This window comes from Amblyomma mixtum, chromosome 9 (genome assembly GCF_055824585.1).
Source record: "Amblyomma mixtum isolate Tamu chromosome 9, ASM5582458v1, whole genome shotgun sequence".
In the NCBI taxonomy this organism is placed as follows: Eukaryota; Metazoa; Arthropoda; class Arachnida; order Ixodida; family Ixodidae; genus Amblyomma; species Amblyomma mixtum.
The window spans coordinates 44,854,849-44,871,066 of NC_143020.1; the positions used below are offsets into that span (position 1 = coordinate 44,854,849).

General features: G+C 47.5%; 1 protein-coding gene across 1 annotated transcript in view; it reads left to right on the forward strand.

The window, feature by feature from the left end:
- LOC149328868 (uncharacterized) overlaps positions 1–13,659 on the forward strand; it is a 121,570-nt gene extending 107,911 nt beyond the window's left edge. The window contains exons 2-6 of the mRNA XM_089559120.1: positions 9,799–9,933; positions 10,375–10,996; positions 12,104–12,208; positions 12,675–12,760; positions 12,964–13,659. Of these exons, the coding sequence (XP_089415246.1) occupies positions 9,799–9,933; positions 10,375–10,996; positions 12,104–12,208; positions 12,675–12,760; positions 12,964–13,486 (1,471 nt within the window). The 3' untranslated portion in view covers positions 13,487–13,659. The remainder of the gene's footprint in view (positions 1–9,798; positions 9,934–10,374; positions 10,997–12,103; positions 12,209–12,674; positions 12,761–12,963) is intronic.
- Positions 13,660–16,218: the final 2,559 nt, after the last annotated feature.

Sequence of the window (16,218 nt, forward strand, 5' to 3'; positions counted from 1 at the left end):
GCCCGGAAGTCGTACATGTCGTACGCCTGAAGCCATATTATGAACGCTAAAGCACTCGAAGTTTCATTTTCCGTGTTTATTTTCATTTTAAAGCATCGAGACGATGCTTCTTTGGAAGGGGGGTAATGCCACGTATCATTGTAGTGTTTGTTCGTTCACGCTCAAGGCTGCAGGAAAGGGCTGTTATCATTTTTGTTCGTGACGCGAGAAGCGACCGGACTTATCTCGATTGTTCACAGCCATGAAGAGCTGCATCTACGTGTTTCTAGATTACTCTAGATGATCTCGACCTGTTATCTCGAAGTTTCCTTGCCGGCTTTAAATTGAACGACGCCGCGAGCAGCGGGCATTCGTAGTTCGACGATTGACGAGCACGCTTGTTGCTTACGCCGCCACCGGCGTGTGAAGCACAATGTGTGAAGCACTAACGGTCGCTGCGCTGACCCGCGAACAACTCCAGAAAACGAGACGGGCACGCTGGCGCCAACTGACCTCAGCTACGCTTCCTGCAGATGTCAGGGACTTCGGCTGGCTGCGAGGCTGGCGGGTCCTGCCCACAAGAGACCGCCTTGCGGCGTGGGGCGTGGCGCCCTCCGCCCGATGCCCGCAGTGCGGTCTGCTTGAAACTTTGCAGCACGCAATGTTTGAGTGTGTAGTTGCGCGCACTTTTTGGACATTAGTGTCACGCATGTTTTTAACCCGCCTGGAAGCGCGCACTAGTTCTCCCGAAGTGTTTCAAAATATGCTCTTGTGTGTCGGCATGTTCGTTTTGTGGCGGCAGCGTGGAGTGGCATCCTTAAATGGGCGTCCGCAAAGAACAATGTTCCCAATGTTGCAGCGCCTGCGCACGCGCCTCTTTGAACAAGCATGCATGGACGCTCTGTCAATGAGCGAGGCTGAGTTCTTGCGCAAATGGTCGACATACTTTATCGTCCTGCGCGGCGGTCGAGTATCGGCATTTTTACTGCATTACTGACATGCTCAGTGCTGCGTCACTGCGCATGTGCTTGAATGATCAGAGAATTAAGTTCATCTGTTTTGTTGTATTTTCTATGCTATGACAGATAAAATAAACTTCTCTTTATACGCCGCCACCGAGCGAGTCAGTTCTTTTGTGGGCGCAAGTCAGCCCAAATAAAGAGCTTCGTTTGCAAGTATTTCTGGTGTCTTCCTGACCGCTGGACTGCCGTCACTACAACGTGACATCTGGTGGAGGTGCGAGACTGTAGCAGCTGCTGGGCTCTCTCCTTTCTCACGACGTTTGTGAAAGTCTTGAGAAGCTGCTCTTTGAAGGTTGCCCAATTCGCGAGGCTGGCTTCCTCATTCTCAAACCAGACTCTTGCTGGTCCCTCCAGGGCAAAGAAGACGTACCTAAAGTTCATGGCATCGTCCCAGTTGTTAAAGACAGCCACTCGGTCGAACTGCTCCAGCCATTCTTCGGGGTCGGCGCCAGGCGAAGCGTCGAAGGTTGGTGGCACCCGGGGCTGCTGCAGAATGATTGGAGTCGTCGTCTGGGGCAAGCTCATGGTGGACGTTGCTGCTGGCTTTCGCTTCCGGGTAGGGTCCGGCAGATTCCCGAACTCTGGTGCGTCCCCTTGCAGGCGTCGGCTAGCGCGGTGGACTGGACTCAGGTCCTGCGGTTGATGACTCAGAGGGCTGGCGTCACGGCTTGTAGGGGGTGTCCGGAACATGAAAGGCTACCCCGCACCTCCACCAGATGTCACGCTGCTGGCTTTCGCTTCCGGGTAGGGTCCGGCAGATTCCCGAACTCTGGTGCGTCCCCTTGCAGGCGTCGGCTAGCGCGGTGGACTGGACTCAGGTCCTGCGGTTGATGACTCAGAGGACTGCCGTCACTACAACGTGACATCTGGTGGAGGTGCGAGACTGTAGCAGCTGCTGGGCTCTCTCCTTTCTCACGACGTTTGTGAAAGTCTTGAGAAGCTGTTCTTTGAAGGTTGCCCGATTCGCGAGGCTGGCTTCCTCATTCTCAAACCAGACTCTTGCTGGTCCCTCCAGGGCAAAGAAGACGTACCTAAATTTCATGGCATCGACCCAGTTATTAAAGACAGCCACTCGGACGCAATGCTCCCGCACGCTTCCGACGAAGACAATCTCGACGTCGCCGCCTACCTTCATCGCGCCGAGGAAGCCCGAAGACTTGCGCGGCTTCGCATTCAAGACCAGCAGCACACCGACGCCCGACGCTACAATCTGCGCCGACGAGACACGCATTACAAGCCAGGTGATCGGGTTTGGATATGGACGCCAGTTCGCCGCCGTGGATTGAGCGAAAAGTTGCTGCGACGCTACTTTGGCCCGTACAGGGTTCTCCGTCGGATCGGTGACCTCGACTATGAAGTCACTCCCGACGCCACGACAGCATCTCAGCGACGCCGCCCACGCCCGGAAGTCGTACATGTCGTACGCCTGAAGCCATGTTATGAACGCTAAAGCACTCGAAGTTTCATTTTCCCTGTTTATTTTCATTTTAAAGCATCGAGACGATGCTTCTTTGGAAGGGGGGTAATGCCACGTATCATTGTAGTGTTTGTTCGTTCACGCTCAAGGCTGCAGGAAAGGGCTGTTATCATTTTTGTTCGTGACGCGAGAAGCGACCGGACTTATCTCGATTGTTCACAGCCATGAAGAGCTGCATCTACGTGTTTCTAGATTACTCTAGATGATCTCGACCTGTTATCTCGAAGTTTCCTTGCCGGCTTTAAATTGAACGACGCCGCGAGCAGCGGGCATTCGTAGTTCGACGATTGACGAGCACGCTTGTTGCTTACGCCGCCACCGAGCGAGTCAGTTCTTTTGTGGGCGCAAGTCAGCCCAAATAAAGAGCTTCGTTTGCAAGTATTTCTGGTGTCTTCCTGACCGCTGGACTGCCGTCACTACAACGTGACAATATGACGATTCCAGTGCACAGTGGCGCCATGTACAGCGTGAAACAACCTGGACACGAAACATTGCTTGTTCTCGGGGAGTGTTCTGACAGCTTTTGTAAAACGGCGAGTGCCCGCATAAATATTAAGGCCAAAGCCTTTAATGCCTTATTGTTGTCGACCGAAGGTTGTCAGCAGAGGTGCCACGCTTTTCCTAGTCAGACCAAAAAGAAAATCTTTGTGCACGATGGGATTTGAACCACCATCCTTCCATTCCACAGCCGAGCGTGCTAATGGCTACGGAACTTCCTGCCAACGCATATGTAGTTCTCCTTGTCTAGAACGCAAGAGAGCGTTTGCAGCAAGGCGTCGAATCAGACCGATGCCTCCTAAACGTCCTCTACTGTCTTCAGCCTTTAAGATTCACAAACAATTGTGTACTTACCATCTTAACTACACATCAGTGACTCAAGCAGTAACATTGCGCTTAAGGCTTTCGCCTCACCGCACTTTAGGTCAACAAAGTGCCGCTCTGAATTTTTATCCTGCTAATGATCATTTCCAGACATTGGCGAAAGTCTACTGAGGATTGCCGTCTTGAGCAATTAGGCAGCCGGCTCTTGCTGCGGTAGCACTTTTGAGTCTAGGTGCGCACAGTCTCCTCACATCTCTAATAAGCGCTCTCGCTCTAATAAGCGCTCTCGCCTTTTGTTCCAACGTTGCTGTCAAGGTAAATACTTCAATAACAGCTGTTGCGATGCAACACTAGCTTATCTAAAAGCGGCAGGAAAAGCTACAGTGGACTAGAATACCAAATGTATCCTAAGTATGGCCTTCCCCCCCCTATCGCGTGTCTTCCATACATATCTGAAATAAACTTCACTGACTAGAATGGCAGATGCGAAATAAGTAACTCTCTCCTACGTCGCTCGTTCATAAATATGCTCAGTTCGCAGCCCTCAGAGGTTCACCAGAATATTCCGCAGTATTCACGAAGGCATTAAAATTCTTCTCTGTGCCTGAAATCGTAGACATCAGACCACCGAACCCGTTCTGGGACTGCCTAGATACACAGGGACGGCAGGTGTGACTGAGTGGAAATTAAGCTGATTCCTGCAAAAATGTAATAGCTTTCCCTAGATTACGCTGGGTGTGATTTCGTGAACCGTCCACGGCTGTTGGTTGCTGATTTTGTGAAAACTACTTTTATGGTATACCGTAAAAAAAATTTCTCTGAGGGCACTTGGTAATACAAATGCTTGTTTACTAGACAGTCTCGTCAAAAAGGAATGCATTTTAGAGAGGTATCGCGCCCCCGGGGTGCACCGTTAACTGTTGGGTAGCACTCGCAAATTTAGTAACAAATGGAAACGCTCAAAGGCAAAGTGCCATGTTGTATTTAAAATACTTTCTATTTTTATTCTTTCAGCTGCTCGTTTCTGATAGTGGTTGAGTTACGCTTTCTGAGCATTATTGTGGTTGTTGTTGTTATCTTCATACAATGGCGCATGCCCACACAAGGGTATCGGTCAAGAATTGGGTTCTTTTTTTGTGCTTCTCCGTATCCGTTGCCAAGAATCTTCTTTTCTTTTTCCAGCAGCCCTCTCTGAAAGCACCAGCGAACCATCCCTGCCTCAAATCCAGTGTGCTCCACAAGCCCTTCACGATTACATCTCAGGGAAGACTCCATGCCTGCGAAGTGAACATCAGGCAGCGCTCAACGCTATTAGCGCGTAATGGTTCCTCCCCTGATTCGTCTAATGACTTGCTAAAAAAACTGCTCCAAAAAAAAGAATGCCAAGAACCATCTCGCCTCTTAAGGCGTCCCATTTGCGTCCTGGATGGCCGAACATGGCAAAAGGAGCGGCCAAGCAAGAAAAATAGATATTGAACTAATCAAGTATGGCATCCGGTGCCTATAACTTACCGTTTATTGTCAGCCTGGAACAACTTTTTCAAACAAAGTTTTTGACAAACTGCAGTAACCTTATTGCGCTGTACCCAGCCCTTGGAAATAAGTCGTGACATTAGACGTTTCGCTTAGGCTCGTAAAGCGGCGTGAAAACCCTCTGGGGAAAAGCGAAACTTGGAGGGGGAAACATTTTTATCTTGAACGTACGACAGGAACGCCGCATATGAGGACGTCCAAAGACACGCGGGCCGCTTTGTGTTGCAGTTCAGAGAACGTAAAATGTGGGTGTCACTACAGCAATTTGGCAATAGTAGCAGCTCGCTTATCTCTTAGACTGTGCCTCACGGATGTATATCATTTAATTCTTTGCAGTGCACCTTCATTTCCATTACTCCGAAGCTTGATGACGACCTATATTACTGTGCAGTTGCGTCCTTACAAAAATCCAAGGATCCCTTCACAACCAAAACAAAAAATTGGACTGCAGCACTGCTAGCTAAACATTCTTTTGCTTTGTTTTTCACTCGAAGCTCGACCTACTAAAATAATCTGCCTTGGAAATTTTTTTACTGAAAACTTTTATAGCTTTTATGAACCACTTAGCACGAGTTTGTAACATATCTTAGCTTTTTATCTTCTGTTGTATTGCTTTTTTCGCTTGATTACCTTCGTGAGTGCTTTCTACGCAGTGATTTTGAAGTGACGGGCGTCATTTGAAAATATGCGTGTCGTATTCCTCGTTTTTTTTTCATACCTGACTTGCATGAAAGCGCGCTATTTTGGTTGGACAAGTGTCTCCTCTTTGTACGAGCATGCACACTGGCTTTATTTTTTAGGAGACGGCAACATGAATTGAATAAATTTTATGAAAAATCCTTTCGCACGGCTGTTTGTTGAAAAAATAGCTTGACAACGGAATAAAACGGCTGCGCAGCTATGAAAGTCACGCAAGGGAAAACATTCACACATTGGAAGCTTCTAACAGAAAGGTCTTACTTCAACACGACTTCACTTGCGAAAACGTGTGTTTAGACTGATTGCTTGGTGGTATTGATTTACTCTGCCGTGGGGACGTCCGGCGACAATACTAGACACAGGTTAGGCTCTAATCGAGGTTTTACTGGTCCGACCTGTTCGCTGGTGAAGCTGGTGGAAGCTGGTGAACGTGCAATGCGCAGCACCGTGTGTGTTGCAGCTTCACCCGGAAGGTGGCCGGCTGCAGCGGAAACATGGTGCACTCGTGCAGTGGCACACCAATCTGAATCGTTTGTGCCGCCGCGGGTTCGAAACCCGGTCGCGGCAATAGTTATTTTATTTCTGCACTTTCAAGATCAGGAACGCCACTAGATTCTTGATGAGGTTCGACTCCGTTATGTATATATAGCTTTGGCACTAATATAATTTGCCGATGCTTTCTGCTGCATTATTGCGTGCACATTAGTGCATGCTCGCGCCTCCTTTGTGATGTACCAGTTGTCTCCCGCAGATTTACTTGGGCATTAGTGGTGTCTTGAAGTTGTATTTACACTGCTACAGGTTGAGGAGGCGTATTTCATATCCTACCATTGCGGGGTCTTTGAGATTTCAGTATCCGCGACGTATACGGTAGTCTTTAACTACGTCCCCCAGCCCGCCGGGTAGCCGCTGGGACTTCATTGGGTACAACTTTTCTGGCAAGCTCATGCTCCGCTTTCTTGGGTTGAAATGCTTGCATACAAAGAAAAAAAAAGCTTGACGTTCAATTAGTCTGCTTAGGGACTTGAAGAATTTGCAGATGGCTAAAACTACTGAAATGGTCACGTTGGAGTTCTGATTCCATCGCCTGCAATGTTCGCGCACATTCCAACGCCTTCCATGATTTTACATGCTTACGGGTATTTATACAAGGTTAAGTTATTTCTTTATCATTCGTGTTTTGCACTGTGCTCGAAAGAGGGCTGCCAATTTATATACAGTTAAAACTCGAATTAACGAAATCCAGTTTTACGAAGATTCCAATCTACCTAATAAATTTTTAATCTCCAGCAAATGCATATTGGTTTCAGTGTAATGTTCTCAGTAAGCCAAAATAACGAAACAAAAGACCACTAAAATCGATTTAACGAAGTTTAGCTTTAAATAATGGAGTAAAAAAGATTATTCCTCGCATATTTTCCCCGCGATGTGTCACAGCTTGTTGGCAGCGTGCCAATGGCAACATCTCGGCGCCAAAGTCACGGCACTGCTGTTATTTGCACGGGGTTGCGAGCTGCACCGCTGCACGGAACAAAGGACTTTGCAGTCGGCGGCGTTTCCCAACTTGGCTTCGAGTCCGTTTGACTCCATGACGCTTTCATGCACAAGCGATTTATGAAAACGCACCGGAGCGGGTTCTTGGCAAACGGGATGTCGCGGTTAGTTTTAGGTGCCGCTACGTTGCAATTTATAGTTTGAATGCATAAAAAAGCCTTCCGCAATTTCTTGAAATTTCTAATTTGGCGAAATTATTCGCGGCTGCTCATCACTTCATTAAATTGAATTTTAAATGCACCTATATTCCAAGCTGTGGTTTGTGTCAATTCATCATTGTTCTTCCAGAAGGCTAGACAAGTCGTTAGTGTAATTACACGAAGAAGATCTACAAAGTAGATACTAGAGCTAACTTTAGGAAATATAATACAAATCTGGAGGACGGAACCATTTTCTTTTCCGGTTTGTGTACTCTTCTAGCTTGATATCGGTACCCAGCAAACCCTAATTTCATTATCTTTGTTACTCGGACACGTTCTGGTATAGCAAAGAGCTCTTTTGTAGGGTTTTGCTACAATTCTCCAAGTCTTCATTTTATTTTCTGACCAGCGCTCCACTTTTTGTCACTAACGTGAAGTGTCTGAAACAATTATTCAGCTTCACGAGAAACCAGAAGTCGTGCAAGATTCATTTAGAGTAGAAGGTGCTTGTAGAAAAAGGTGATGCTATGTTTTCTGAAAGTCGTTTCAATTTTTATAAGGCTTTGTTCATAACGTTATCCGTTGTCGATCACGTTGTTCATCATGTCCGTCCTTAATGTCTCCGGATCGCTTCCGCTATTTCAAAGCTGAAAGCGACGCCAATTGGCATCGAGCCAATTGCTATTCTATATCAGGTGGGCATAACTTTCGATATTAGGGGACTTAGTGCTTTCTGTGCACTTCTCAGAAAAAATTATTTTCAAAGAAGACCTGTGTGTAGCTGTGACAACATGTCAAGATATTTTTGTGGACCCAACAATCAACTCAGAAAACTGCTTGATAGGAAAACGTGCTTCACGCTTTTTATAGCGATGCTATGCGTAGGGTTAGAGCTGACACGTCCGTGAGCAGTGACAATATTATAATGAAGAAGAAGAATAGACAACCGATGCTCATAATATTCACGGTGAAAAACTTTCCGTCCAAACTGCCGAGATTATCAAGTGCACTATAAGGCCCATTCATAATCTGCGCAAAAATTACAAACTTCGAGGCACAGATCTTAGAGCAATGAGTACCTTGAGCAGTAACACGTTCCTCTCAATCTTGATAATTTCTTTAGAAGGTAGTTCTCCGCTGATTTTGCGGTTTTTGGGAGGCAGAGCGCTTCTTGAAATGTAAAAACAATATATCAGAACAACGATTCCTGCCTTAGCTCGGTGCATAATTTTTCAGTACAGAAAACATTACAACCTTTGTATGCATCCTCATATACTAACGAATTCACCCACGTATTCGTGAGTGCATCCAAATGAACGTGTTGCCTAGAGTAAATGTTAAGGCACGCCTGCCTTTGCTTTGGTAGGCACACGCATGAAACTTATATGGCTTCACCGTGCTGCCCTTCTGGTTACTCACCGTAAAACAGCGCACTTACACGGGACGAAGAATGAAGATACGCACACACACAGCGCTGAACTTAACAACTGCATAGTTTATTGCATTGCTCGCAATAGATACCAGAAAGGAATAAAAAAAAACAAAAAACAAACAAAAAACAAAGGAAGGCGAGGAAGATATCCTCCTGCCGCATGTTTTTTTTTGTTCTTTGTTTTTTTTGTGTTCTTTTCTGGTATTTATTGCGAGCAATGCAATAAACCATGCAGTTGTAAGTTCAGCTCTGTGTGTGTGCGTGTCTTCTTTCTTCGTCCCTTGTAAGCGCGCTGTTTTACGGTAAGATCATGTACCAACTGGCCCGGCAACTATCCTTAATGCTTCTGGTTACATTGACTAATACGGGAGCACCAATACCCGACCACAGATGCAGCCCTTGGAGGTGAAGTGCTCAAGATAGCAATGTGCTGTGCTATACCCGAGCACTTTATTTATTCCGAGGTAGTCGAAATTATTCCTGGGCCTTCTACTACTCTAGCTCTTCGCCGTATCTCACTTTCGCAAGGTCCCCCTTCACTTCCTTATGGCTCGCTTGAGATGACCATTGAAGCCACGAATTTGAGTGCGCATTTCCATTCCGCATGACGAAAAGAAATATATTGCTTGAGACATTTGGTTGAAGGGATTACCTAAAGCATCTACTACACACTGTATCGTATCGCAACCTGCGTGCGCAAGATAGCGCTGTGCCCTCGCCCTGACTTGATATTGTGTCCCCTCTTTCTTAACCCCCTTGCCACTATTTCTCTTTAAATATGCTCGCTGAATAAACAGCACGGCATTGTTCCCTTCACACTGGCATGCGTCACTTCACTGGACAACGAGACGAAACATGGTGCCAGAAGTGGGATAAGGCTCGGCCTAAGGAACGCCCCTGCACCTAGGACCTGGAACGGCTGCCGGCGGCGTGCTGCTGGAAGCAAGAAATGGAGCGCCTAAGGCCGCCAGAACCACTGCGTCTAACAGGAGACGGCGGTCGAAGTTGGAAGTTGTTCAAACAGAAATTTGAACTCTTTTTGCAAGCAACGTCCAGTTCCAGCAAGCCAGCATCAGAAGCAGAAAAAACCACTGCCAGCAAGCCAGCATCAGAAGCAGCAAAAACTGCACTCTTCCTTAGCGTGGCCGGTGAGGATGCAATTGAAGTGTTCAATAATTTCTTGTTTGCCGACGGGGAAGACAGAGAAGACTACGCCACCGTCATTGCGAAGTTCGAGGAATACTGCGTCGAGCAACAGAACGAAGTACACGAACGGTATGTGTTTCGTTCACGGATCCAAGGCGAAGCAGAGCCATTCGAACAGTTCCTTCGCGACCTAAAAAAGCAGGCCATGAATTGCAACTTTGGGACAAGTGCAGACGATATGGTTCGCGACCAAATTGTATTCGGCACGAACTCTCCAAAACTGCGAGAAAAAATGCTGCGGGAAAAGAAGCTAACTCTGGGAAAAGCCGTAGATTTGTGCAAGGCGGCAGAAACATCAGCACGTCAGAACGAGTTCTGGAGTCGAACAAAGAAACTGTCCGAGATCAACGCTGTCTCTTCGAGTAGAACCGGAGTGAAGCTACAACAGCTCTCGAGGCGAGTTTCCAGGTGCAGTCGATGCGACCGCACTCACGCCCCACGACAGTGCCCTGCCTATGGCAAGACTTGCTATTCGTGCAGCAGGCCCGACCACTTCGCATCGTGCTGCAGAGCGAATGCCCACGTTCAAGAAGTACAGCACGAAGGTGACGATTTTGACGTTCTGGACATAGCCATTGGCAGTGTCATAAGCAACCGCGACTGGTGTGTGAAGGCCACATTTGGCGGCAAGGAGGTGACGTTCAAGGTCGACACTGGCTCCCAGGCGAATCTTGTACCTATGTCACTCTTTCGGACGTTAAATGCAGGTGCACTGAAGCCCAGTGGTGCCGTTCTGCGGTCGTACGGAGGTGGTATCATCAAACACTGCGGCACGTGCTCAGCGCCGGTGCAAGTAGGTGAACGAAAAATTTGCACTGAATTCTTCATAGTCAAGAAAAACCACCAGGCCATCTTGGGACTTCAAGCCAGCGAGCTGCTAGGTCTCCTTCGCCGCACAGTGGACACCGTCACCTCGACCTCTTCTCATGAAGTGGCTAGGGAGTACCCTGGGCTCTTTCAAGGAACTGGGTGCTTACAACGTGAATACAGGATACTGCTGCGCAAGGACGCTGTGCCCGTCGTTCAAGCTGCTCGGAGGGTGCCCATTGCCTTACAGGAGCCATTGCGTACTGAGCTACAGCGAATGGAGAAAGAAGGAATCATCAGAAAGGTCAGCGACCCAACCGACTGGGTAAGCCCACTAGTCATTACACGCAAGAAAGACGGAAAAATGAGGGTGTGCATGGATCCGAGAAGGATCAACGACAGCCTGAAAAGAGAGCACTACCAGATGCCGCGTCGGGAAGATATCGAGGCGGAGTTAGCGGGAGCTAAGTTCTTTTCTCGTCTAGACGCAAATGCGGGCTTTCACCAGATCCCGCTTGAGGAGCGGTCGTCGAAACTTTGTACGTTCGCAACGCCCTTCGGCCGGTACTGCTTTCTCCGGCTTCCTTTCGGGCTCGCGTCCGCCAGCGAGGTGTTTCAAAAGGCGCTGAATGAAGTTTTTGACGGTGTTCCTGGAGTACGGGTGTACGTGGATGACGTTCTCATTTGGGGCACTACCAGAGAAGAGCACGATGAACGACTAAGATGTGCACTAAAAGCAGCTGAAGCTGCAGGCCTGACATTCAATGTTGCAAAATGCGAGTTTGGCGCCGAAAAAATAGCATTTTTAGGCGACGTGATCAGCAGCGAAGGAATAAGCCCTAGTCCGGCCCTGGTCGAAAGCGTAAGGAACATGCCAAAACCACAAAACAAACAGGCAGTACACAGGTTGCTCGGGGTGGTAAATTACTTCAGCAAGTACTTGCCATCCCTAGCTCTGCGAACACCAATTCTCCGCTCTCTTCTAAAGAAAAATGTTTTATTCGAATGGACGGCCAATCACGAGAGAGAGTGGAAAGATATATGCGACGCGCTCACCAAGGCACCATTACTCGCAATTTTTGACCCACAGAAAGAAACAAAAGTGACGTCAGACGCGTCACAGAACGGCATCGGTTCAGCTCTGCTACAGCGGCACGGCGTAAATTGGAGGCCAGTCGCTTACGCGTCGAAAACACTGACAGAGTGTGAACAGCGCTATTCACAGATCGAAAAAGAAGCGATGGCTCTCGTATTTGGCTGTGAGAAGTTTGACCACTTCACATACGGTCGCCCAGTCTTGCTTGAAAGTGATCATCAGCCGCTAATAAATATATCAAAAAAGGCCATAGCAGACATGCCGCCGAGATTGCAGCGGTTTTTCCTGAGACTGTTGAAATATGATTACGCTCTAACATTTGTTCCGGGTAAACAGATGCAGTTGGCAGACATGCTCTCAAGGTCGGCGGGTCCTGCTGACATCAGCCACTCGGAGAAAGAAGATGTTGAAGTCCATGCCATCAGCATTTTGTCTGCACTGGTGAGTGACAGAACAGCTGCACTACTTGCGCGTGAGACGGGAGCTGATACCTATCTCAAAGTGGTGATGCAGAACCTCGCAGACGGGGTCACGGTTGAAGGTCCGCTCAAATCTGTGGCTGCTGAACTTTCAGTAGTGGGTGGAATACTGTTTAAAGGAACGAAGGTCGTTATACCTCGAAGCATGCGGGCCGAGACATTGAAACGCATTCATGCTGGGCATCTTGGCATCGCGAAGTGCAGAGCAAGGGCAAGGCAGCTGGTGTACTGGCCAAACATCAACAGTGACGTTGCATCGATGATTGAGGGTTGTTCAACCTGCAGAAAGTATGCTTATAACCAACCATCAGAGCCATTGATGCTCCGCGCCACTCCAACCCAAGCCTGGTACCGCGTTGGTGTCGACATATTTCAATATGGCGGAAAATACTACCTCATTGCTTACGATGCCATGTCGAATTTTCCAGATGTCGAGGAGCTCTGCGACCAAACGGCATCCGGCGTCATCGAAAAACTTGGGGCCATGTTTTCACGATTCGGAATCCCGATGGAGGTATGCACAGATAATGGCCCACAGTTCTCCAGCCATGAGTTCGCTCTTTTCGCTGAGCTGTACGACTTCAAACATGTTACGTCAAGCCCGATGTTTCCTCGGTCCAATGGGCTGGCCGAAAAGGGAGTGCAAGTAGTAAAGCGTATCCTCAAGAAAACCACAGAGGCGAATGAAAACTTTTGGCTTGGTATGCTCAATTACAGATCAAGCCCATTGGAAGACGGCCGGTCGCCCGGCGAACTGCTCCAAGGGAGGACCCTGCGCACGACTTTGCCAGACTTTCGACGTCAGGCTGTTACACGGGTCAAGAAACATGAGCAGGCGAGTCACGCCACCCGATGCCTGGCCCCACTTCAAAAAGACGACGTCGTGCGCATTAAGGGGACAACGTGGGATCGCAAGGCCAAGGTAACTGCAGCGGCAGCTCCTCGCTCCTACTACGTGCAAACCAATGATGGCAAGACGTTGCGGCGCAATCGACAACATTTACTGGCAACAAAGGAGAAGTTTGACACTGAGGCCTCAGACAGCGATGAATCTAGCGATGACAGCATTTTAGCCCGGGAAGAGTCGTCAACCCTACCACCGGCACCAGCGGCTCCGGTTATGCCGACCAGAGACACCAGTCCGGCGCCCCAGCAACCCCGCCGGTCCGCACGTGTGAGAAAGCCGCTTGACCGCCTTTATTACGACGAGAACTTCAAGCAAATCAGCCACCAGCGTTAAATGTGCTGCGAAAAACTGTGACGGAGGAGGATGTATCGTATCGCAACCTGCGTGCGCAAGATAGCGCTGTGCCCTCGCCCTGACTTGATATTGTGTCCCCTCTTTCTTAACCCCCTTGCCACTATTTCTCTTTAAATATGCTCGCTGAATAAACAGCACGGCATTGTTCCCTTCACACTGGCATGCGTCACTTCACTGGACAACGAGACGAAACACACACTATCTGAGAGATAACAGGGTCGAAACATTTCACGACAGTGACCAAAATGTCGGCAGCTGAATAATATCACCAAGCACTTTTCAGGAAAGGTAGAAATCGTCAAAGCTAGAAAGAATACAATAACTTCTATAAAAAGTCACTCATTAAGTGCTCAAAAGATCCTGATCGCCAAGGAAGAAAATGGCCTGGTAGTGGGGCTGGTGCAAAACGCCAGCTAAGTATTCCGTGTAAAAGGGCTGGAGGAGGTTGGAAAAAGAGAGTTAGGATGGCTACTGGCAATGAAAGAGATAATGCCACAGGTTGGAATAATCTGAGGAGCATCAAGCATCAAGCGTAGTCATACAGCATGGGGAAGAGAACCAGGCGAGCTGGGAGGAGATTGGTGTTGTTGTGAGACTGGCGCACAATATGACTGTGGGCGACCCTCAGCTTAGGGTGGCGTGTTTGAGGAGTGTCTGAAAGGGATCGCGGAGCTGCATGTAGCGTGACTTGATGATGCATTTGTAACGCAGAGCTTGGTTACAGGCCGGTGCGCTTGACAAGGATGTTGCAGGGGCCCGGATGAGAGTTTTGGGAGCGAGGTTGTGGACCAGCTCATTGGTTCAGGTGCGAACACATGTGACCGGCACACTTTATTGCAGCTTCAGTGGGGAGTCAGTGGGGCGAGAAACGCATTAGCAGACTCTGCCACTCATACAGATTAAGGCGTAAACATGGACACGAATGCCTGGCTCGAAACTAGGTAGAGAACTATTAGTCCGAGCACACACAAATCGGGCATATCCCCAACAAAACCCCATTTCCGTTCTGGGACCTTACAGTGAGAGGCTTGGACATATTAGGCTAGGAAAAAGACAAACAACTATCCCCGTCGAATGCTCTAGCGTGGATGAAAGCACATATTAACAAATTTCTCGAAGTTTCATCTTTTAAGTAACAGAATATATAAAAAAAAAACAAATTACTGCCCTTGGTGCGGAAAAAGCTCCACACCCCATGCACCCATCGGTAATGCAAGCAAAAACCAGACCAAATGTTAACTGTCTAATGCCCGGCCAGAGAGCAGTGGGAGGCGGTCCTGGGCATCAGCAGCCTGGATAATCTAGCTAGTCCGCAAGCCAGATGCCACCAGTGGAGATTAGGGCAAGGGGGCCCCAAGCATGAGCCGCTGCATATTTTTTATTTGGTTAAATAAATGTCCTCTCCCTCTCTCTCAGTGGAGATCGAGCTTGACGTCGCAGTGAGCATTTTTCTTCTAGGAGTCCTTAGTGTTGACGATAAAAGAAGATTGCAAAGCGCTAAATACGAAGGTTGGGACGGTATATTGATAAACTGCTTTTTTTCTCGATAGAAAGAGAACCATGCTATGAAACTTTATGCGTACTTCTTTTAACTGAAAATTGTGAACGGGCAAATCATATAGGATAGCACTACTAATCCTTGCCAAAAAAGTTGTTTGTCTGCGGTTCCTAATATGTATGGAAGAGAATGTATCGCCACTTGTCTCGAAATTATCAGCAATTAGCATGTAAATATATCTTATTTCGTAAAAAAAAAGGTCTACAAGAATAACATACTAACCGAGACCAAACTTTTTCTTTCTTCTCGATTCAGTTTTATCCACTGCAACTCCCAAAACGAATATCAGATACGTGCTGCTTCAATTCCTCGTTTGCGGAGTTCGTGCCGTTGCCCTCCTTTTCTCCCTCTAAAATGGATTACGGTGCCCCATCCAATCGTTGACGCTTGTCCGCAGCTAGCGTATTTTAAGCATTGCCCAGCTTAATGGGTCCAATCCGATTTCTTTTAATAATAATAATAATAATAATATTAATAATAATAATAATAATAATAATAATAATAATAATAATAATAATAATAATAATAATAATAATAATAATCTTTATTCAGCATAAACACATAGAGAAACGGCACAAAAATGTGCGCTGCTCGAGAGGCACATAAGACCTAGCGTTTTCCAAAGACATTAGGAACACATCTTTCCAGATAATGTAAGGGATTCCCAAAAAGCTATATGCTTTGAAGCAATTTTCCTTCCGTGCTTCACTATTCCGATCATTTTCCAGCAATGGTGGGTTTCAAAATTACCTCTTACTTTGACAAGCAATTAAAAGTTTAAAATTTTAAGCCCTATAAAGCATTTTCTTGTTTAATTAAACCGCACGTTCTACTCACCAAACAGCATGAAAATCATACTTAGATTCAAGAAGGCCCTTTATATTGGGATTTTTTTTTCTATTACGAGAGAAATTGTCCTGAATATAGCATCTTAAAAGACATTTGTTGTCAAAGGCTTGCTTGCTAACGCTTTTTTGCCAATCGTGCTTTTTTCTTATAAAATCCATATGATGTGCAATTGTGGATTCTAGGCCGCCGCGTTGGCTCAGTGGTTATGGTGCTCGGCTGCTGACCCGAAAGACGCGGGTTCGATCCCGGCCGCGGCGGTTGAATTTTTTTGAAGAAATTCTAGAGGCCCGTGTGCTGTGCGATG